At 26.9% G+C, this 24,783-nt stretch overlaps 3 protein-coding genes across 10 annotated transcripts in view; 1 reads left to right on the top strand and 2 right to left on the bottom strand.

Moving 5' to 3' along the window:
* The window catches only part of LOC112685697 (probable Ras GTPase-activating protein), a 123,383-nt gene that overhangs the window by 66,047 nt on the left and 32,553 nt on the right, over positions 1–24,783 (bottom strand). For 2 of the 3 annotated variants that reach the window (XM_025557640.1, XM_025557639.1), the window contains exons 2-4: positions 19,386–19,525; positions 19,221–19,265; positions 5,199–5,409 (exon numbers count right to left, since the gene is read on the bottom strand). In XM_025557640.1, the coding sequence (XP_025413425.1) occupies positions 5,199–5,409; positions 19,221–19,265; positions 19,386–19,525 (396 nt within the window). The remainder of the gene's footprint in view (positions 1–5,198; positions 5,410–19,220; positions 19,266–19,385; positions 19,526–24,783) is intronic. The other variant, XM_025557641.1, reaches the window with a different exon arrangement.
* LOC112685701 lies at positions 10,069–16,468 on the bottom strand. Of its 6 annotated transcripts, none has more exons than XM_025557650.1 (4): positions 16,360–16,468; positions 12,580–12,699; positions 10,374–11,480; positions 10,069–10,315 (listed from the first exon to the last, which is right to left on the bottom strand). In XM_025557650.1, exons 2-4 carry the CDS (start codon positions 12,679–12,681, stop codon positions 10,307–10,309), a joined length of 1,218 nt encoding a protein of 405 aa, XP_025413435.1. In that variant the 5' UTR covers positions 12,682–12,699; positions 16,360–16,468; the 3' UTR covers positions 10,069–10,306. The 6 variants fall into 6 exon arrangements, with proteins under 6 accessions (XP_025413435.1, XP_025413432.1, XP_025413433.1 ...); XM_025557647.1 differs by adding an exon at positions 14,674–14,941 and having other exon boundaries at positions 10,069–11,480; positions 16,360–16,445; XM_025557648.1 differs by adding an exon at positions 14,670–14,941 and having other exon boundaries at positions 10,069–11,480; positions 16,360–16,445.
* On the top strand, positions 21,980–23,742 carry LOC112685702. Its single transcript, XM_025557652.1, has 5 exons — positions 21,980–22,129; positions 22,427–22,535; positions 22,605–22,673; positions 22,783–22,872; positions 23,261–23,742. Coding segments are annotated over exons 1-5 (327 nt in total). The 5' UTR covers positions 21,980–22,127; the 3' UTR covers positions 23,318–23,742.

The raw sequence follows: 24,783 nt of genomic DNA on the forward strand, positions 1-24,783 counted from the left end.
CATATGAAACTTGAATGAAGCAATAAGATTATTTTTAGGAATTATAAATAAAAAAATTATAATAAGATAAATCGTATTATTTGCAAAAGCTCGGTTGTATAAAAGCTTTTAAATTTTATATTGTTAAATAGTAATAATTTTTGACATTTTTTTTATTATAATTTAATTGGTAAAAATATTAAATACTAAATAAATAATAGATATAATTGAATAAGGTTTTTACCGTTAAAAAAAAAAAAAGTTGATTCTAAATTGTCAAGCTAGCTAAATAATTTACAACTAATTGTATTAATTTCACCGTGACAATAAAAGTAACATTTAGAATAAAGATTACTCGCATCAAAATACGAATTCAATATTATGTATAGATTGGTTGCTGGATAGATTTACAGCAAATAAATTATCAATATTTTTGACGCCAAATCAAATGAAACAAAAACGAAATAATTTCTTTTTTTTCCAAACCCATAATTTTCATAAACACAGTGTATATTTGAAAATATTTAATTCAATTAGTTTCTAAAACTTAAATATGTAATTGCAGCCATAGGGCATACTACACCAATCGCGAACGACTCGACGATTTCTTCTCGAAATTATCCACACGACTGTACCATGCATAAAGAAACAGATATTTTTCAAAATGAACGTGCATACACTTTCTATCGGTGTAACGAGTGATTTGGATTCCACTCGGCCACACACAAATAATATTATTGTTTTGAACATTAAATATATGCACATCAATTAACACCACTGGAAAGTGGCGGGTTAAAATACACTTACTTTTGACGTACGTTTAAAAATATAGTTACAACCCATTATGACTTCGCACAAGTGTTCGGTTCGTACGTTGATAAAAGTCAGAGACGGATTCAAGGTCTAATTTTGGGGGGGAAGGAAGTTCTTCTGAAACAATATTATTCAAACGAGGAATAATATATCTACGGTCGTAAAGATAATGACCCGAAATGTTTTTATCTTGTACAAAAACGCATACGTACATATAATTGTAGTGTTGTGCTCTTGTAAAGTCCAATAGTGTCAGGGCCGAAGGACCATAACCTCCCCTCACTCAGACATTCTGAGAACGATAGTGAATCTAGTATTTACCTGTGTACGTATTCGCAAATGTTCTACTCGAGATCATTCCAAATTCTAATAATTATTAATAATTTTTAAATAATAATTATAAACCTTACACGTCGTAATATTTACAATTCTGAGAATATTCTACCAAGTGCAACTATGGCGTTCTGTGGCCAGCGAGAATGGGAAATCCGTTTGGTTTATTATTAGATTTGTTTTTGGTTGCTGTCATTATGTTATTTCAAGATATAATAGATAAGATATAAATAGGTATGTACATTGATTTTATAATAAAATATATTATAAAATCAATGTTATGTATAAGAATTAGAAATGGGAGTAGCAATAACAATAATTGGTATTATATTTTGTATTATCATATGTTGAGCCCGGATTTATATGCATTTGCTTGTTTGTACCAAGTGTATACACCAAGCGCGGATCCAGTCTATCATAACGGGACGGGCGGATTATAAATAAGTATACTCTATGAGTCGGCCGGGGCTAGCTGGTTGACGGTTGTCGATCATACGGTCACAATAATATTGTTCCATCGACTATTCATTAATTTATGTTATAAAAATAAAAAACGAAAATGTGTGATAATAACAATACATTAGAATGTTATTACGCAAGATAATGCAATATAATAGTATATCAAATTAATTAACATATTTTGATACAGCCAACGGGGAGGGGCAGTCGCCCCTACCGCTCCCCTTGGATGCGCGTTTGGTATGCACGTCTATAGAGGTTTAAAATGTCCACCAATCATATCACACCGAATTTAAACACCATATTTTATATTATTTATTTTGCATATTTCGAGGGTTATATGCATATTTGTTCATAAATTCATATAATATGCATATTTAATGAGTTTTTAATAAATTAACTATTTCAATTTACAGTAAATTTTGTAATCGCCTCGAATAGAGCTCGAATAGACATGATAGGTATTAAGTTTCAAAAATATTATTTTTAAAGATTTGTATTTTTTTTAAGTTTTCTATTAGTTATAATAAATTACTTATTCTATTAGTTTTTTGAGAGCAGGTAACTTCAAATGATCTAAAATATTTATAAAATCTAAAATATTTATTTGTATTCTCGTTTTTAAGTTTCCTAAAAGTTTTAGATTGATTTAAACGATTTAAAATATAAAGCAGTGGATATTATCATTCTTTTTTTGTTTTTGATAAAATATTTAGAATTTTATTTGGTATAAAAGTGTGGGTCTCTTAAAAAAAAAGACACATTTTATAAAGTGTAACATAATGCATATAATTACATATTTAACCACTTTTTCTTTACATATTTGCATCATATTTGACACTTTATAAATGTATATAAATCCATATGATTCATATGCCTTTGGTTATTGGTTATGTTTTTTTTATTTGTTTTAATTGCTGTAATTCCGTTGTTACATTGGAATACATATGTAATTTGACTGTCACTTACTTTTTTATTATTATTAATATTATTTTACCTATTTTATTATGGATCAAACATTTAAAAAATTTAAAACTTTACACTCATACTTTGAAAAGGTAAGTACTAGTATTGTATTTTGCTTTTTCTTTATTACCAAATCATTTATACTATGATTTATATATATGCTATAAATTTTATAACAGTCTTGTACGCAGTCAAAAATAATGAAAAAGTGATGGATATTGATGCTCTAGGAATTCCTGTGATATTATCATTAATAGTAATTTAATTTACATGTGAAATAATACACTTATATAAACTTAAATATAAATTTTTCTTGAAAATTTTAAATTTTAAAATTTTATTATTTTATAGAACAATTATAATATCGATAAGTATAATAAGAGTAAATAAGGAAAATATATTATTATGGAGCCCAAAAAAATATCAGTAATTAATGAATCTGACACAGACACAGTACAAAAAAAGTAATGTGGTAAGTAAATTTAACTCTGCATTCCTACAATTCTATTTATGCAATAAAATGGTATATCTAATATATTTATTTATATCTGTTTATAATCTATATTAAATTAACATTATTTATATTTTATTGATGGCTAATTATAAATTACATTATTTTAATTTAAATGATGTTGTTAATTTTATTTATGTTTTAGTAGCATACAACAATAGTTACACCTGATAATTCATCTGAAACACTAAAAACTAAACACACATTTTATCCAGACCATAGGCGTGCGCACAGGGGCAGCAAGGTGTGGTCTTGCTGTCCTTGGACGACTTGAATATATTTGTAAGGGCCGAACTGGTCCAAGCTGGGCCGCCACACCGGTAATGCTCAATACAAAATAAATTGTTTATTCAAAAAGTGTATTGCTACCAAGCTAATTTTTTCTGTGTTTAAACTTTAAATAGGCTTTGAAGCTTAAATTTGAACTTGAAATTCTTAACTTAATACTCATGAATGGGCCGGTAAAAATATTCGCTGCCTCCGACTTGAAATTCTGCGCACGCCTATGATCCAGACACTGGTCATTTTCTGAACAAAGAATATATAGATGATTTCACTAAATATGCATAATTAACAAACCACTGGACACCACCAAAAGATTACAAATTTCCTTTTTCAACACAAATTCATCAAAGAAAAGAAAAAAAACAAACCATATCTTTTTAACCATACATTTTTCATTGGCTAGTTGTGTCCGAAGTTAGTAAAGATTTATTTTATATATTTTCTTTTCTTTTTATCCCAATGACTGTAAATAATGCAATGCTAAAAAAATTAGTCAGGGAACCATTAGCAACATTTTCTAAATTAACTATTAAAGATGGATACTTAACTGTACATAATCATCATCTGTACCATATCAATTATTATATATATATATATATATAAATTAATTAACAAATTATTTATTTTAATGTCGTATATAAAATTTAAAATGTAATAAATATATTATATTGTATTACATATAAGTCCTCATCAGCTGACTCGCTTAAACTGACTTCCTGAAAAACTACTTCGTAGTAGTCTTATTTATTAGTATTTAGTAGGTACACACTTTTCAAATCCGTAGTATACATTTCCAATTTCGAACTATTCCACACGTGGTGTCGGGGTTCACTAAAAAATAGAAGCACCCGTTTTATCGAACGTCCAGTGCTCGACTTGTGGGCGGACGCAGGGAAACGGAGTACCCCAACTAATTTTCAGAAATTTTGGCGTTCCCCTACTAGTATTACGTTATAACTATCACGCTTAACAAGTTTTGAAGTAAACATAGTCGTCCTTCTTTAATTTCGCCAAGTCGAGCACTGCGGACAACATATCGTTCGAATCGGCGGATATCGCACGATTAATCCGTGTCACAAGTTGCACGCAGACTATCCGGGAAACGGGTGCACGTACAACACACACACACACACATGATTTACGTTTACGATCGGTGATCCATGTGCACAAGATTACGAACCGCATATCGGATGTTGGTACACAGAGTGTAATCCGTGTGCGTGCGTGTGTGTGTAAGGGCGTATTTGAGGGGGAGGCGAAGGGGGAATTGGCCCTCCCATTACTCGTATTTTTTTTTTAATAAAATACATTGATTTATTTAAAAAATCTAATGTATAAATAATTAAGAATATAAATTACTATTATAGAATTATCATTATAATATGTTATCATTATAACAGAAACAAGAGCTGTAGGTAATGAACTGTTAATTATTTTTAAGATTGTATTGAAGAAAAATTAATTCCTCCTCCCCCCCATGGCCTCAACATTAATACGTCCTTGTGTGTGTGTCGTCACAGTTGTTTACGCTAACGGATAAAGTTTCAGTCGGACTGCAGACATTCAAATGGAAATAGAAGAAATCCGTCCGCCCTACGAAAGCAAACGATAAAACTCGCTTCCCGCACCCTACCTGCTGTGACGAACGAGACGGTAAATGAAACGTTCGCCCCACCGACCGAGTGGAAGACATACACGGCTACGTAACGTAAATCGGTTGATACGCGCGCATGTGAGTCTGTAACGGACTCGTTTATTTATTTGTTTTTGTCAGGTATTTTTTTTTTCGGTCGTTCAATGTACATGTTTGTACGAAGGAAGATGCGTATCGAATATGTCGCGCAAAACTCACCTAAAGGTGACGGAGCACACATGGCCGCGGGTCTCGTGGTTGTTTCTCGCAGGGACACACTGTCGGCTACGTCGTCCTCGTCCTCGTCTTCGTCTTCTTCTAACAGAACTGGTGGCTGATGCATCAACTCGTATCCCCATCGCTGACGAAACTTTTTCGCCCCGCCATCAAGCCGCACCCTGGGTAGATCGACGAACAGCGAATCGCCGATCTACATCATCATATACGGAAGTCAGATACAAGTTTTACGAACGAATCTCTACAGACAATTAATGTTCATGGAGGAATAAAAAAAGCGAAACGTTTTTAAACGTTCACAGTGTACATAGGTATCGCTTAGAAATTACATATAGTTACACACGTCTACTTTTACCGCAAAATATTGTTAGTACAAGCTGCACAGGACGCGGGGCATGCTGCGTGTGAAGAAATGCAATTTATTTTCATATATTTTTTAGTAACTCTGCATTCATTCAGTATAAGTGCTGGGAAGTTGAAGGGTTTAAAGTACATTTATTAGTTTCACGACTTACGATTTTATTTTTTCCAAATAGGAAACGTTAATATTTAAGAAATGGCTAGTAAAACATGAGAAAATATGTTCAGCTTTTGTTTATTTTTAACACAAAAAAATAATTTGTTATAAAACCTTTTTAAGTTTTTAAATAAATAGTATTACAGTTTCCATTCATTTTGCAAGTATATTTCAATAATATCTGCTGTTCGAGCGCAGTTTTAACTTTAAATACATTTGGTTTGTTATTACAAGTACTGGTTGGACTAGAATTTCCGCTTAAATCTTGAGAAGAATATTTCAACATGATTTTTGACAATATATACTTATTTTAAATTAGGAGTTTCATGAAATAGATACTTTTTTTTACTTCGTTGGTTTTGAATATACAAAAACTGAAAACTACAACCAGCCTCTGCTCGAATTTCTGAATTACAAATGAAAAATTGTAAAGTAATAAGTATTGTATAACAACATCAAACATATAATTAACAATATACTAAATTATTATGTTTATTTTGATAACGTTTGTGTATCGATTTATCCTCATTGCATATTGTATTGTGTCATGTTTCACTGATAACTTAGAGACAGTCAATATCACTAGTATTATTACATTGATGTGTTATTAAAAAATACACTTTTCTATTAACTGAACATTTTTCAATATATATATATATATATATACATATATATAAATCATGATATAAATAAAAATAAAATTGAAAAAAAATTAAAAGAATACAATTTTAAAATAAGGATACCGATCTATCAATTTTTCGAAAATTACAAAATAAAACGGCTTTTTTTATGTTGCACTCAAACATAAGAATTTAATTAAATATATGAATGTTTTTAGTCATTATCTCTGTGAGTTAAATTAAAAAAAAATATAAAATAAAATTTAATTATCTTCATTACCTTGGTAAATAATATCCAAATATAATATAGTTGAAAATTCTGTACATAAAGGTAAATCCAAGTATTTACCATACAATATAATAAACAATGAATAACTGATGTTGTGTCCACGTATTAAAAGTATACTTGAGTATTTAAAACTAAAAATAATTCATGACTAACCAAGGGCGAAGGGGCATTCGCCCCTCCCCATGGCTCGTATTTTTTTTTAATATAATACATTGATTTATTTAAATAATTTAATGTATAAATAATTAAGAATATAAATTACTAATATATCATTATAATATAATAATACATTCAATAATATAATATGTCAATTTGGTCACAAGTATCATTTTTTGTTTATCTTCTTATATCATAACATTTTTGGTTGTAGAACGAATAGTGGTATTATCTTCCACGGATATTGCTACGGTTATAGACATTTACAACCATAACCGAGGCACTTATCAGATAATATAAAGTAATTTAAAGTAACACTTTTTTACCACATATTTACTATTTAGTCATTTTTTGATACATTTATGCATATTCAGACTGAAGGTACAATTTCAATATAAGAACTATTTGTGTTGATAATATTAATACTTATTTTATATGCAGTAGGTTTTAAATATATTTATTAAATAAATATTTAATTCAATTTAGTACTTGTATTTTTATTTATTCACTCGAATGAACAACAGGAACATGAGCTGTATATAATGAACCATGGCGTACTCAGGAATTTTTTAGGGGGGGGGGGGATCCAACATTTTTATTTTATCTGTTCTCTAATTATAATAATAGTTTAATTCAATACCAAAAAATTACTGTTAATAACTATAGTAATAGTCACAATTGTTATACACACATCACACATATTCTTCACACAATACGTAGGTACTATAATTTGAAATACATTTTTATTTGGTAGTAAAATGTTATAAAAAAATACATTATTTAATTAACAATGATAAACAATATTAAAAAAGCAGTATAAATTCCACATGGTTTATACATTATAGGTATATTATATAATCTATTAACTTTGAAGATAATGAAAAATTAAAATACACTATATACTATTTACTATTAAATCATTGAGTATGTTGAAATTTCAATGGAGAGGGTCCGGACTCGACCCCCCCCCCTGGGTATGCCCTTGTAATGAACTATAAATTACTCTTATTTTTAAATTTGTATTGAAGAAAAATCAGTTTCACCTCCCCCCTGTGGCCTCAACAACTCAAATACGCCATTGTGACTAACTGTACATTTCAAAACCTAATTTTTGATAAAAAATAATTTAATATACCATTTGTCTTCGAATAATGAAATAAAAAAATTAACTAGGATGTTAATTGTTATAAATCACCTTTTTTTTTTTAATTAATATCGATTTAATTATATTTATAGAATATATTTTATATAATTTACAACATTTATAAATGCATTAATATTTTATACTGACTTCTAAAGAAGTTGTAATCTTATGAACTTTGTATTTTTGATGAATTTTAAAAATGAACATATGGACTTATAAAATATATCATGGTGAATTGTATAATCATAATCTTAGTAATAACTGTACCCTAATGCTTAAATCATAGTATTCGTACTATCAATTAGAATTTAATTTTACAGTTATCTATATTTTATCTCTAAAACAATGCTTTTAAACATCGAAAAAATCCAAACCATAATTCATAGATTTGTGTTATGTTTTGATAATCCAAATTGTTCTATGCCTTGTGAAACTATTAATTCTTATGCATTCATAATATTTTAAATTTTAAGTGAAGCGAGAAATGTATTGTTTTTATCATAATGTGTTTTTTTATAGGTATTTGTTGTTCTAATTGTTTCAAATATTTTAAAATTTTAAAATTATATATAGTATATACAATATAGATTAATTGTACATTGAATCTTAGGCATATTACCAGAATGGATGATTTGTAGTAAAATTGAATTATTTGCATTAACATTAAACCAATGATATATTAAGCAGGACACGTTTTCACAAAATCAATTTATATTACACAACTCACTATAGTTTAACGTATTTTGCATAATATTATGTGTGATAGGTATATATAATGAACTATGCAATAAATTTAATTTTGTTGAATGTTTTAAACAATAAAATAAAATATGATAGGAATAATTTAATGATCCCACGCCAGTATAAAAAAGGCAAAGCATTATCATACATATTTATATATAGCATAATATAATCTATCTATATATTTATAAATCAAATTAAATCAAAGTAACAAAAAAAACAAGTTTTTTTTATGTACTTGTATGTACTTTTATATCTAGCAAACGAGATAAATCAATGACAATCTACTACATTGATATCATACGACAACATGAGTATTTCAATTTGCGGATAGTTTGGTCCGTAGGTAAAGTTCCGTATTTCCAAGTTTCATCTTTTTTTTTTAACGGTTTTATCGTTTCATGATCATAATTTAAAATTTTAAAATGCAGTTAATATTAAATAATTTTTAATGGCTTAAATTATTGAGAGTAATCGTGGGAAGAGAACACGATAATGAAAATTAAGTTTTATTCAATCAATTGATTTTAGATTTGGTGGAAAAGAGAAAGACACATTTTTAGAGAAAACGTGATATGCTCGATAAATCAGTATATGATACAAAAAAAAAAAAAATAAAATTCACAAAACAAAATATAATTTTAAAATCTGTAATTATTGCTAAATACTTCAAGATCTAGGTTTAACATTTTATAAATCAGAACCAATGATATAACTAGACCACGTGAGGCACATGTGCGAATCAAAACTTTGAGGCCCCTAATCATCAATCATTTTTGAGCATTTGAACTTTTAAGGCCCAACAATTTATAGTTCTAAGCCAGGGGCCTGCATACAATGTACACTCTGCACACCCGGATTTTACGGAACTGATCAGAACATAAAAACTAATATTAACATTCACGTTCACACCATTTACTAATTTTTTTGTTTGTTTTAAGTATATATATATTTTTTAAATTGTTAGTAAATTCGAAAAATAACATTTTTAAAATGTTCATCGTTAGTTAGATCATGATATGTTAAAAAACATTGCTTCTATAAATATAAATGAGTAGACATAAAGAAAAACTATCTGTATGATTCCTTCAATCAGAAATTAAAATTAAAATTATACATATGAGGAAATTGTTATAGATTGTTTTAAATAAAACAGAAATTATTTTTTATAAAAATGTATAATAGTATAATACTGTTGATTGTTATAAAGTTTAGATAGTGTCATTTATGTAATGATAAAATAATTTTCGCTTCATCGGTCATTTAGATAATATTCAATACTTTACTAGTACATTACATATACTAATTTCTAAATACGACAATTATATTTGTTTCTAAATATGTTTGATTGATAAAAATCGATTGATAAACAATAGATTGTAAAAATTGAATAAGATTGTTATTTTATTAAATTATGTTTTTGTTGTATAATAAGTTTGAATTAATTACATTAAGTATCGTTTATTGATAAAACAATGTAGCTTATTTGAATAGTTAATATAATATCCAGGATGAACGAATTGTTGTCTTTGTTTCTTTTGCGGAAGGTGAATATATCAACAGTAATTCTTCGTTTATTTGATCTGTTGCCGTCCACCGTTTTATCCCTTTTTGCTCATTGTCTTAGTGGAACTTAATCAAAAATATATATTATATCTATTAATGTTTTGGGTATCGATTTAAACTTTACTTGATTGTCATTTGCCACTGATGTTTCGACTTCAATTCGATCTCCTACCACCTTCGTGGATTTTCGTGGATCAACTGGTAATTTGTATGGTGCAAATTCAGAATTTGGTTCATTATTATTCACTTTTATAGCCTCTGGTTCTATGGATTCTTTTGTCCGTGCGTTTAAATATTTTTTAATATATTGGAATGCTATATATTCTACTAATTTATCAACATTATTATTAAATTTCGTCGATATATTTTCGGATATGACAGTGTTTGGGTATTCCGAGTCGATGTTCTCATCTTCCAATAACAATGTTTCTGGATCAAAAGTATCGTTATCTACTATCTCTATAAAAGCTAAATCATTATTAACTGTGGTCTCGGTTGATTTTGATGGTTCTAACACATAATTCATGTTATCTAATTGGGAATCAACTGGTAATTTATATGGTTCGTTATTATCCACTTTTAAAGCTTCTGATTCTATGGATTCTGTTGTCCGTGCGTTTAAATATTTTTTAATATACTGGGATACTACATAGTCTACTGAATTATCAACATTATTATTAAATTCCGTCGACAAATTTTCGAAGAAGATAGTGTTTGGGTGTTTCAAGTCGATGTCCACATCTTCCAGAGAAAATGTTTCTGGAATCATGCTTACTTTTTCGGTCTGTGTTTCTGTGGATTTTGTTGTTAATAGGTTTTTATATTTATTAAAAATTAGGGTTACGAAAGTGCTTGGGTATTTTGAGTGGCTGATAAAATCTTCCAATAATAATGTTTCTGGATTCAAGGTTACTCTTTCGGTCTGTGATTCTGTGAATTCTGTTGTTGGTACTTTTGAATATTTTTTAATATATTTGGATGCTACATATTCTAATAATTTATCACCGACATCATTAAATTCCGTCGATATATTTTCTGACAATAAGTTGGTTTTTGGGTATTTTGTATCCATGTTCTGATCTTTCGTAGATGAAAATATTTCTTTAAACATGGGTAATCCGACCATAAATTTGCCTTGTAAAGCGAGATCGATCATCTTTTGCTTGTAGTTCAAATTTTGATTAGTACCAAAAGGTTTGGGTACGGCAGGTTTAGACAAATCATCTACCTGCTAAAACATAAATGTATCATAAATAATATTAAAGTAAGTAAGTATTGTATAAAACGGGTGGGACCCGTTTCGCCCAAACTAGTTCAGATAAATTTAAAATTAAGTTGGCAATGGTTCAGTCGAATATTATATTTTAGCGAACGATAAAAAGAAATGTTGCTTATTTGGTAGGTACGCGCTTTACAGACAACTACAGTATGGGTCACAAAAACGTGCGGATGACCGCAGCGCGTCGGGTCGATTTTTTTAAAAACCAGTGTCCCTCAAAATTTATCACAGGTGTGTCATCGCTGGCGCGACAGGTACTATACGTTTTAAAAAAACTACGTTGCACCTTTTAAAAAGTCTCCCTGTATTTTTTTTTACTCTAAGCGTATGCAGTTCTGGGTTCTATTATGAATATAAAAATACGAGTTATAAATTGTATATTTGGCGTCAAACAGTTTACCCACCACCAACAAGAAATGGCCACTGGGCGCGCGGCGGTTATCTGCATGTTTTCGTGGCCCATGCTGTATGCAAGTTACTGCTCCCGAAAAGACGACTGTTATAAAACCTATAATAATTTTAGTCAAAATAAATATAATTTATACATAATTAAATATATAAATATATAAAATCGCTAGCAACAAAGTGATAACACATAAGAAATCCAGCCGTTATCGAATATAGATTCAGAAAAATCTGTAAAGTGCATACCGAAATATTTTTTATAAATATTGTGTAAATTTGATTTTTAATAATACGTTTTAATAAATATTGTGGGCAAAATTTTAAATTTGTTAAATGTACCATTTTTGTAAATTGAAAAACTATGTTTTTTTTGGAGAACAAAAAGTATCACCTTCTCGTGGTATTCTCTGGATAACGCTATATGAACTCAAATTTTACAATATTATATAATTTAAAATAAAAGTATATTACGATATTATATAATTGAAAATAATCATTGCCAACTAAATTTTAAATTTATTTAAACTAGTCTGGGTGAAACGGGAATTTTATAAAAACAAAATTTGGGCGAAACAGACAAGGTCATTTTTGGGTGTAACAGGCTATGCCCTATAAAACTAATGAAAATTTGATTTTCTTAAATTACCTGATTTGAAGACGGAAGTACATTTGAACCCAATTGTTCATTAAGATTTGCATCAACAATTCCACAAACAAATAAGACACACGCAATTACAATGATACGCATTTTGAAAAATTTATTTCACTGTAAAATATATATTCTATTAATAATTTAGTTTACAAATAAAATAATTGTTGTAGTTAATATGATATAAAACCGTTATAATATAAAAAAATCTATCATTCTATTACAAATCAGCAGATAAGATTTTATTGTACTTTATTATTTTATGTTTAGTATATATTTAAGGTCAAATATTTTTAAAAATTTTAAATTTACCTGAGCTTATAAGAAAAAACGTAAATAAGTTAATAAAATTCACATGTTTACATATTAAAGTATTCATGTATTTTAAAATAATTCATAAAATATTATGCCTTAAACGTATCATATAGGTTTACATATTGCCATTTTCCACAACGACTGAGTATGTTTTATATAATATTAAAATAAAGTATGAATACGTCATTTGTAAATTATATTGGCTAATTTATTTTATGGATAAATGAATATTTAAGTATGAATATTAAGCTGTTTATGAAAATACATAACTTAAATTCGTGCTTTTATTTAATACACATTAAATTATTATTGATTACAATATATATATAATCAAGTATAAATAATGCATAATTAATATAAATCTTTTAATATTAAGATTTTAACTATTAATTTTAATAATTGTATAAATAAAATTTAAGTCAAAAAATAAAAAATGTATAGTATAATATGGTTTTTTTTTAGGCAATATCTTATTGATTATTATTAATAAGAACCAACAATCTATAACACAAGACCTAATCTCCACTAATTAAAAAATACATATTAATAAATTCAAATTGTATATGTGAATCATATAATAAGAAGACTTAAAACCCTTAACAATTTCCATATGATTGTTTAACTAGCAGTGATACAGTAAAAATAATCAGTTTTATTTTTTTTAAATTATAACTAGTGAATGGTATGATACAAATTTTAGTTTTTCACAAAAAAATAATTTAAAGATGAAAAAGCATTTAATTTATTAAAAATTGAATACTCTATTATGTACTATAAAAGTTGTATCACTGATATTAATTGTACTTTAATGGGGTGAATTTAAATATTTTTTGTATATGACATTATTACAAATTAATGATTAATCCTGTATTTTAATAAAAGCTAAGTTATTTATGGGTGTTTATTGGTTACTTATTAATGAATTCCAGTTTCCAATAGAATAATCAACACAACATTAAAAACATCTTAGAATAATTTAAATTAATCAATAATAGGTTTTATAATTTATGCCAATTTCAATTTTTAAATTTAACAGTATAATGAATATTGATAATTATTTAAACTGTTTATGAATTATGTTATTTAATGATAATATATTATACAACTCATAAAACGTAATTCAATCGCATTGCTGTAATGTTTTAAGACAAAAGAAAATATTAAAAAATAAATAAAATAAAAAAGTTACCTAATGTAATAAATATGTTTCTGTTAAATTTACTAGAAAAAATACATTTTTTACACTTTATAAAAAATAAACTTTCTGTCCATGTTTTAGTCATATTTTAATATGTTTCTTTCAAAGTCTTATTATTATCTTGAAAAATAAGTAGATACCAAAAAAGAACTATAGATACCTAAATGTAGTTTAATAATTAATTATAAAAATTCGGTAGAATACTGATTTTATATATAAATACAGTGAAAACTCTTTATAACGAATCTGAAGGGACCAAGAAATTTCTTTCGTTATAGAATGTTTTTGTAATAGAAAGGGTTTAAAAAAAAAAATTTAATTATTTTTATATAAAGGTATAATTGTATATCAATCTAATATTATTTATCATACATATTGTATTTACGCATTATATTTTATACAATTACTTTATTTAAAATAATCTGTCATTTTTGTTTGGACTTGTTTATTTTGCATGTATTTTTTTTGTATTTTTCTATTATTTTGTCCCATGTTTTATGATAATTTTGAATCATCTTCATGAAACAATAAGTACTATATAATACAATAAGGTTCTTCTTCTTTTTACTCTTACTTGCCTTTGGTCACTGCATTTAGGATTTCTTCATCGGTTAACGATATTGTAGCAACCAGGTTCTCGTATATTTCTACATAGTTTTCTAGATCCTCACGAGTAAAATAATGGTGAGTATTGAACTGAATAATTCACTTACTCAGTGATATATCATCTTCTTTCTCAATCTTTTACAAATTGTTCTATTTCTTCTTCAGCATTGGCAAAACTACTTTGAAGTCGAGCATGACGAAAAGAATACCGTAAAGTTTCTGCTGTTACCTCTTTCCAGGCTTTATTTAGGAAGTTCACCACATTAAGCATATTGATAGAAGCATTGCTATCAGATTCGATAATTTTCATCAATATTTTCATTCTATAAAGGCCTTTCAAACTTTTTACAACATTAGGGTCCATCGGTTGCAAGATACTAGTTGTGTTAGCTGGGAAAAATGTAATTTCTATGTTCATAAGATTAAATAGATTGGAATGAGAAAGACAATTATCCACGAGTAACAAAATTGTTCACCCCTTTAATTCTACATCCCATTTTTTTATTTCTTCTTCAAAAGGTATTGATGTCATCCACGCTGACTTATGTTAGATATTATGTCAATAATAAAATAAATATATTTGATAAAATAAATATATCTGATAACGATAATAACGATTTATTACGATATTAAAAGTAGATAATGAAAGAATGTAATCTTTCTTGAAAATTTCGGCATCATTACCTATTAATTTTATAATTTATAATACGATAACATGTAAATTGTAATAGGAAACATAAAATATTTCGTTATTGAGAGTGACTAATATACGTTATAGTGAATGAATTGACTAATGTGTTTAAAGCAAATCAACCATTATATATATATATATATAGTATTTGTGTTGTATAAAGTTTTTCAATTTAAAGAGTTTCGTTATAAAGATTTTTCACTGAACTTTTATAATATACAAATTTACTTGTAAAATAAATTATATTTTATTGCGTTTGTTGTACTTATTTATATGAATAAAAAAAAATTTAACATAAACCAATTAAATCTTAAAATTTCCTGAGTTTTTAATATTACGTAAAAAAATATATTATTATACATATTTTGAGTCATTAAAATACTTCATGTTATGAAATAATCAATAAAATCAAGAATAACACGAAAAATTAATGCAATTTTCATCTTATTTTTCAATTATTTATAGGAAAAACTACTGAAAAAAAATCAAAAATATTAACCTTTCAGGCTAAAATGTTGCAGTATAATACTTTAGATAATGAGCAAAAATAACAAAAAAGTACAGAAAATAAAAACTTCAACATAGAACGAATATTATTAATTATTTCGATCCTCTCAAAATCCAAAATAATCAGTATTTTAAGTATCTGATGTGTTTTAATATGGTATATTAATGAATTAGATAAAATTTACAATGTTATTGCTGAATTATGTTAATCTTTGAAATCATTCATAATATACATTTACGAAAAAAAAATTTATATATAAATAATAATATACATTAATTTTAATAATAAAATATTTTTCATTTATCTAATAAAAAAGTAACATAACTCTAAAAATATTATCGGATATTGATTGATTCGCTTAATTTGTAATACAGTTTTTTTTGTCCTCTTCAATTAATTTTAAAGAAAGTTTTATTAATCTTAGCCTAAACGTTAATGTAATAAAAGTAGTAAACTTACCTTAAAACATATACTTGAAATACAAGGTCGATTTGATTTTTCAATTATATATCAACACTCTAGTCGATGGTTTCATTCGCACTGATTTATAATTAATTTATATTACAGATATAACCAGTACTGAAAATAATTTGTATATATAAATCTGTAACTAAACTCAATAACCTTTATAACCTACGAACTATAGATTCCTCACTTGTCCAATCGACGCTTGTGAAAATATATAAAATGGAATTTTAAATAGGTGCATCATGTAATTCAATATAATGATAACTATCCCACTATATTACAATCATCATTAATTGTTTTCTTCGTGACATTATACAATTACCATTGTTAATTATTCATAACGTAAGCATTATCTTATTCAATATAAAGATCGAGTTGAGTCACTATTATACTAAAAAAAAACAAATTATGTGCCGTATATCATATATGGTGGTAAAAAAATTGATTTACTAATAATATATTACTTGTATGTACTGAGTATATGTAATTGATACCAGCAGTATTTATAATTATTAACAATGTACAATTATTAAATATTTACATTTTTTAATATACGGTAAACCATTTTAGAGAAAAAATTGTTAAACTAAATAATGTAATAAAATAATCTATTCAGATTTATTTTATATTACATATTTCAAAACAACTAATGTAATAATCCTAACAGTTTAATAATAACTATGTGTAATAAACATATTCAAAACATAGGTATGTAATAAAATACTTACAATTATAGAGTCCTTAATATTCAATATTAACAAAATAATTAAACATTTTTCATTTATATGTAGTTATAAAATATTATTATTAGCAAATACTAGAGATGTCTAGGTAATTACTGAATAACCAAAAATTCGATGTTAAAATTAAAACTTGGCCTTTACCCGGTTCCCGGCAAACATTGAATTTTTACTCGGCCAATATTCGGTACCTGGTTTGTAATCAATTTTCTACCATCTCTAGTAAATATAATATTACATATTGTCCAAAATGAAAAATTATAGTAGTTTTATATAAAAAATATTATCTTGTTAATATAATATGTTTAAATGTTTTATGTTTAATGATTTAATATGTATATTAATAACTTTCCTCGCACTAGCTCCAAGTTTCCAGCAAACTAAAATGCTAAAAACTGTTAATTATGTATTAAACTATAAAAAAAATAACAGGATTGTATCCATCTGCAAATTTTTATATTTTTTTTTATAAAATACCATTTAATTTTTAGACCGATTGGCCGGAAGTTGTGGAACTTGTATAGTTTTTGCTTTGTACTTATTAAGCATTTATCATTTGATGTCTGTTTTAATTTTTTACTCGTTGTGGTCACAGAAATTTGATCTACATTATAAATAGAAAAAAATCATTTTGTGAAAGGATCTAGCCCCCACAACCAGTGCCGGATTAAAAATTTGTGGGCCCCTAGGCAATTAAAATTTTAGACCCTGCAAAATTATTTTTTACTTACATCTTTAATATTACTGTCCAATAATTAAAATAAACAACATTAATAATAACCGACTATTATTAATAAATAAAATCTTATTTATTCAATTTTTTTATTTGTAAGAAAAATTAATTAGTTATTACATTATTTCTATTTTATTCAAAATAATTTTATTATTATTACTGCATATAACAACTACAACTTAACATATGTATATTATATTTCACAATGGCATTTGTCCCGTAAATTTTTTTAAATAAAATACGAGTATTATTAAATAAAGAGAAATATGGTTTTCCGTTTTCACAGGGCCGCTTAAATTAGTGAGGCCCTAAGGCGGGCGCCTACTCCGCCCAACGGGTAATTCGGCACTGCCCACAACATATCTTAGTTTACACCCAGGTACCGACACATGGTAAATAAATAAGAGGCACAACAATTTTAATGAGTTTTCACATAATTATGTAGTTTGTGCATATGACACGTGTCCAAATAAATATTATTGCTTATTACGTATCAATCATAATGTTCCAATGTTTCATTAATAACTTGTTGTTTGTGGATAAGTTAAATTGATATTGTATAGCTTATTTTTCTTGATAAATATGATAATTGGTTATTATAAAAATAATTATAATTTTTTTTAATTATTCACGATGTTTATAAAATAAACATTTAATGGATCATCATGTCCTTTTACGAAAATTCTTCAAGTATATTTTACAAGTCCACATTATACCCAGTTCGTAATGAATATTTTATATGATTTTAATAATGAAATTTTTAGGCAATTAATACATAAACTTACTATTGAATAAAACATTTACAATATAAAATCATGTAAATTTAATATTTCGTTCAATGGCCATAGTTGTAGTGGAGTGTTAAATAATAATAAAAAAAAAATATTTACAGCACACAATTATCAATTTTCTTCTATTAACTTACTTCTTAGTTTGAAATAGTTTATCTAATTTATGATTTTATTATAAATATATATTTATTGCTTCGTCATTAACACAACTAAGAATGTATAAATATTTACTAATAAAATAAACAAAAAAATATTTTTAAACAATTTAAACAAGTTTATAAGAAAGTAAATGCTACAATTATGTAAATTAATCATGTACGATGTACATTAATCATTACAAACACAAGCACAAGCACAAGCACAAGCACTATAAAAGCGAATATAAAAATAGGTAATCAGAGACTATTAATATTTGTATATTCCATAAAAATAACACATTTAAATTAACATAATGTATTTATCTTTAGTTAGCACTTATAGGCATATAATTATAAAAATATATTATTGGTATGTTTCATAAATGAACATTGAAGTCTCTGATTTTCCTAAAAAAAAGTAATACATTCTATTATTTCCATAAGCACCAACCTTAAAAGCGTGCGTTATTGTCCTTAGCGCAGTCCCTGGGAATATCTAAGAAATAAAATAGGAAATTTATTAATAAATTATGTTAAATATAATTTAATCAAAACTGTTAGTAAGAAGATGAGCGTTTTATCTTGGAATAATAATAAAAAATAAATCAGCATTTACAGATAATTCTTCGCTTCTATATGCAGTTAAAGTCTGTTCGTCTTGTAACAATACACAAAAGTATGGTTCCCAGGTGACAAAGTTCAATTTTTTATCTTTGACTACATTTGCTGGCCGATGACCAATCTGTAGATCGCGATCTGCAATTAAAATAAAGAAATAATGAAAACGCTTATAGAAATTCAACATTAGTTCCATCTAAAATTAATTTTCACAAGACACATGTAAACATAGACATGTGTTAAGTACATTTGGGTTTAATTATATCTCTTGTTTGATTTATTGGATTAACGCCTGATAGGCTCAAGGACAGAATTATAATACAATATTACACAGTAAATAATTATGATAGATATTAATAAGTAAAATATAAACAATAATATACATATATGAGAATTAAGTTGTGAACAATATAATAATAAGGTGTTTTAAAATTTGAATTATGATACAATCCAGTGGTGTAATTGTGGTGAGGGGGCAAAGGGGGAAAATACCCCCTCTGACCATTTTTTGAGAGATAAAGGTATAATTTTGCCTCCCCCCAGATAATCCAACAGTACAAATAGCACCTTTTATTAATGAACTCTTACGGATATTATTTAACAATATTGGTACCTAGTACATGCTACCTACAATTTATGTTTATCCAAACCATAAAATGAGTTAAAAGACTTATGTAAAATCAAACAATTAGATATAGTATATAAAATACATACAATAAAAATATATTTTAACTGGTGAGGGGGAAGGGTGTCAGGGTTTTGGTAATAATAAATATATTATATTCCCCCTCCCTAGGTTTTTTCCCAGTTACACCACTGATACAATTAAAAATTAGAGCATTGATACTTAAGGTCTGATAAACTATTAAAGAAAAAATCAAGTTTTGATAAATTGCTTTTGACAAAACGCCTATTTAGAGAACTGAATTGGACTAAAGAACAATAGAGGACTGTAAGGCATTTTTTATCTTCAAAAGATTTGGTTAATCTAAACAAGTAAACCCTGTGTTTTTATTGCTTTTAGATAATTTTTTTTCAATACGAGTTGAAAGAAGAAGATTATTCTGGAAAATTATATCAAGATTTCGTATCTTGATATCTAAACAAGTAAAATCAATAGTAATTTTTTGTTAAAAAAATAAAGGATCCGTAAAAACATTTGAATTTTCATTATAGTCGATTTATTTAAGATATCGAAGAATAACAAAACTCATAATTTCATTAGTCATAAAAAGCTATTCACTAAACTTATTCAGCTACCTACACAATTCAAATACGCCACAATACTCACTGTGCAAATAACGTTTAATATGATTTATTTTACAATAAATGGTGTTCTTAATTGTTATTTTCCCACTGCATAAACAAGTAGCAAATATTTTTAGCTGTCAAAATTTATTTTGCGAAATAGTTCATAGTGTCCATTTTGCAAACTACCACTCAAAATGAATAACGTGTTCATTGACAATTATTTTTACGAATGTATTTACTACCAATCATTATTGTTCGGTACTTGGATGACAATAAATTTAAAAACCAATAAGGTAAATCAAATTTTAATTAGTAATGATCAACAGATAAGCGATGGGCAAACTGTTAATAATGATAATAATATTGAATATTTTTAATATGGATTGTGAATTCAAAAAAATAAGTATACTTTTTTTGCAGGTTTTAGCGTATACAATTTCTTTTTTATGGTGTTTTTCTATTGTCGGAAACCAATTAGATTATGTTACGAAACCTTGGATGGAAGAACATAAAGAGGTAAGACAAAAAAGTCATATAATTAATTAAAATATCTATTTACTATCTATAGAACTTTTACTGAAAATTATTTTCAATAAATTGTGAGTTTAAAATAAGTGATTCACTAGTTTCATAAATCATAAAGTTCTACTGATATGAAAGTAAACAATATATATGTCATTTTTAGGATAACCTAATCTTTTCGAATATAGATAATAACTGCAAAGTAATATGTTTTAACTTTGAATACCTCATTACGTACTTTTATTATAGGCTTAATAGCTTAAAATAATACTTAAAAAGCTATAGACGAATGTTCAAATATATTGAATAATTATTAACTTAAATTACATTTAAGCTAGAAGAATGATAATTTTACATGATTTCAGATAAGAAAACTAGACATGACTTTTGAAAAGTTAATACTTCTTGACTTTTGGTCCTACAATGTTATTTATTTTCTCAGCTGTTTTTTGTCATTGGTCGGTAGAAAAATAAACGTAAACACATTGGAAATGCCAAAAAGTATTAGAAGACATTGCAAATAAAAAAATAAAAACAAATTATAATATATAAATATATATACCTATACATAATAAATAAGTATTTTCACAGATTTATTGTCAGACGTTTGGAGATTAGTAATCGTTTTTACTTTTGTCTTCGGAAACCTAATACCAGCATATTTTTCATACAACTTTCAAAATATACAAAAAAAAACCAATTCCGCGTACAATCTATTATTTCAAGTAGGTCAAAATCTGATTGAACGGCCAAAATGTGTTTGTGAATATGTAAGAATCATGTTCATTTAGGATATCTGTAAACTGGGAATATTGACGGTAGACCTTCAATTCGTGTGGTGCTGTTGGAGCCTTAAAGACAGATTTTTAAAACTAAACGACAGTTTGCAGAAAATCGTTTCTTCCGAGATACCGACCGCAGCGAAAGCAGCTTGGAGAAAAACCGTGGCTACTAGAAATAACTATAGATGTAAATCCGCGCATCAATCCTCTCCCCTTTTCTCTTCTTCAAAATCACATAATATATTCATTTTAACGTATTATGATAAGTATTGCGTATCGGAAATTAAGTATAACGGTTGATTTAAATCGTATAAATTAATATATTTTCAACAGACGAAATTTATCAAGCGAACATTGCGTATGCCGAGTTAATGGACGGCGTAAAAACCGTTAACGGTGTGTGCGAGGAACGCATTCTGATGAATATATTATGTTACATGTTTAATACGATCTGTGGACTGTTCAACACGATATCTGCGTACAGGACCCAAGGGACTCCACTGCTCTTGGTTATTGTTCATTTGTTGTGGGTAATAAACTGTGCCGGTAGAATAACTCTCGTGTGTTTCGCGGCTTCATCCGTCGTCGAGCAGGTGCGACACTGCAATGCGTCTACCACTCCTTGTCTGCTGTATAATAATGCGGCATAAAATGACTTTCAGGACGACCGTTTGCACACCTTAGCTCAGATCACGAAAGAAGCGTTGGATAAGAAGAGTAACTGTTCTGAAGTAATGCATGAGTTTATATGTATTTTGTATATGCACATGATATATCCGATACGTCTCAGTCGTTAAGCATTACGTGTATTATGAAATATTAATAATAGTATTGTTTCAGATGAAACAATTCTTGCAGCGTTTGACGTATTGTAAAGTGAAATTCGAAGTTTGTGGTATGGTGACGGTAGATAAAACACTTTTATCATCGGTAAAAAAAAAAAAAAAATCAACCCTATTGGCTATACTGTTAACTATACAACATATATATTTACTGTTTACATGTGCATACCAGTGGTGTATTTGAGATTTTTCTTAAAGGGAGATATCTACTGGCTAATTACTCTAGCAATACAATTTACATGTTTTTACTTTTTAGTTATAATGTATAATTCAATCAAGATAAATCAAATGAGAATAAAATTGTTGATTCTGATACATAGCTTAAAACTATAGACAATCATTAAAGACAAAAGTAATATTGTAATTGGAAAATACATATAGAAAGGAAAAAGAAGCTCAAGGGGTCTAGATACATCACTGCATGTACATGCATCATTGTGTAAGAAACATTATTTGTACGATATAATATTTTCTAGGCCGTAATCATCGTCATTTCGTACTTGGTAATAGTCTTGCAATACAACTACAGCTAAATCACAGTGAACTAGTCAACAGTAAACATGTACCGGTTCAATTCTCACGTATATTTACGTTTATTCAAATTCATTGTTGGTCGTCATTATCATACATACACACACACACATACACACACGGTTTTATTAACTTTTCGTTCGTTATTGTTGTTACTCGTATGGGCATTACTATTTGAACGGTTAGGTTGTTCACAACATATTTTTCGTGAATTGTATGTGGATTTTTTTTTTCATTTTTTTCTATTGTGACTCTCAAATAAAAATTATTTTAAGTATTTTACAAAAAACGTTCTTACATATCACCTACATGATGCATGTTAAGAGAACTTTAATTTTTCATCGTGACACACTGACCCGATACTAACCGCTATTTAACTGTTTTTAGACACTACAATATAATTCATTTAAAAATTTTAATATTATAAAACGCTATAATATCATTGGCATTATTCACATTAAAATAAACACAATTTTTAGCATAGAAAATATTACATTATTGTCATCGGACGTTGTATTATTTGTACTCGTATTATAATTGTGTGTTAAAGAATAAAATATAGAACTCCACATTAGAAATTTAAACAATACCATTGTTTGTTAAATTTAGTTAAATAAAATACCTCTGTTTTTGCTGTATGGAATATTATGTAATACACGTAATGTTCTGTTATTTTTAATATATAAGGGTATAATATATATTATAAACAGTAAACACTAGTCAGTGAAACGATTCCAATCACTTGGGTAGTACCATTCTGAGTAATAACAAAATTTAAGATGGATTTTGAATTTTAATTAATAAAAGATTAATTATTAATTATTATTAAATCTATCAAATTTATGTACTAAAAATATTTTAATCACGTTTTGTTATTAGTGATTTAATTTCTTCAATATATATATATATATATTAAATAGTCAAGTACCACGTTATATATCCTTTGTTCGTAAATACAGGCTTAAACCTACTATAGGAAATACGTAAATAATGTGATCAGTTGAGACAATTTTTATTGCCTTTGTCAAATAGTTTTTGAACGTTCTGTAAATGAAATGTAGATAAGTATCTACAGTGTCTTGATAGTAATTCTTAGATAGTAGAAGCAATTTAACACTGTCCATAGTAACCACTTCGGAAAATATTTTCTGTGTACGCCACTGATACACAACAAGTATAAAAATATTAAGAGGAGAAAAATAGTACCCACATTATCTTCATCGATTAAACGGGAAATACTTCAAAATATTTAACAGTTTCAAATCAAAATTATGGAATATATTGTCATATTATAGGTTAAATATTTATCACCATACTTAAACTGTAGAATATTTTTATGATATGACATCCATTTTGTAAAATATTGTTTAACAAAGAAGTGTTTGCTTTTTACGCATATTCGTAAACTATTATGACTTCAAAACTATATTTTATACTAATTATATAAAATTATCTTAAAAATATTCTT

The sequence above is a fragment of the Sipha flava genome, unplaced genomic scaffold (assembly GCF_003268045.1).
Source record: "Sipha flava isolate LNK unplaced genomic scaffold, YSA_version1 288_pilon_pilon, whole genome shotgun sequence".
NCBI lineage: Eukaryota > Metazoa > Arthropoda > Insecta > Hemiptera > Aphididae > Sipha > Sipha flava.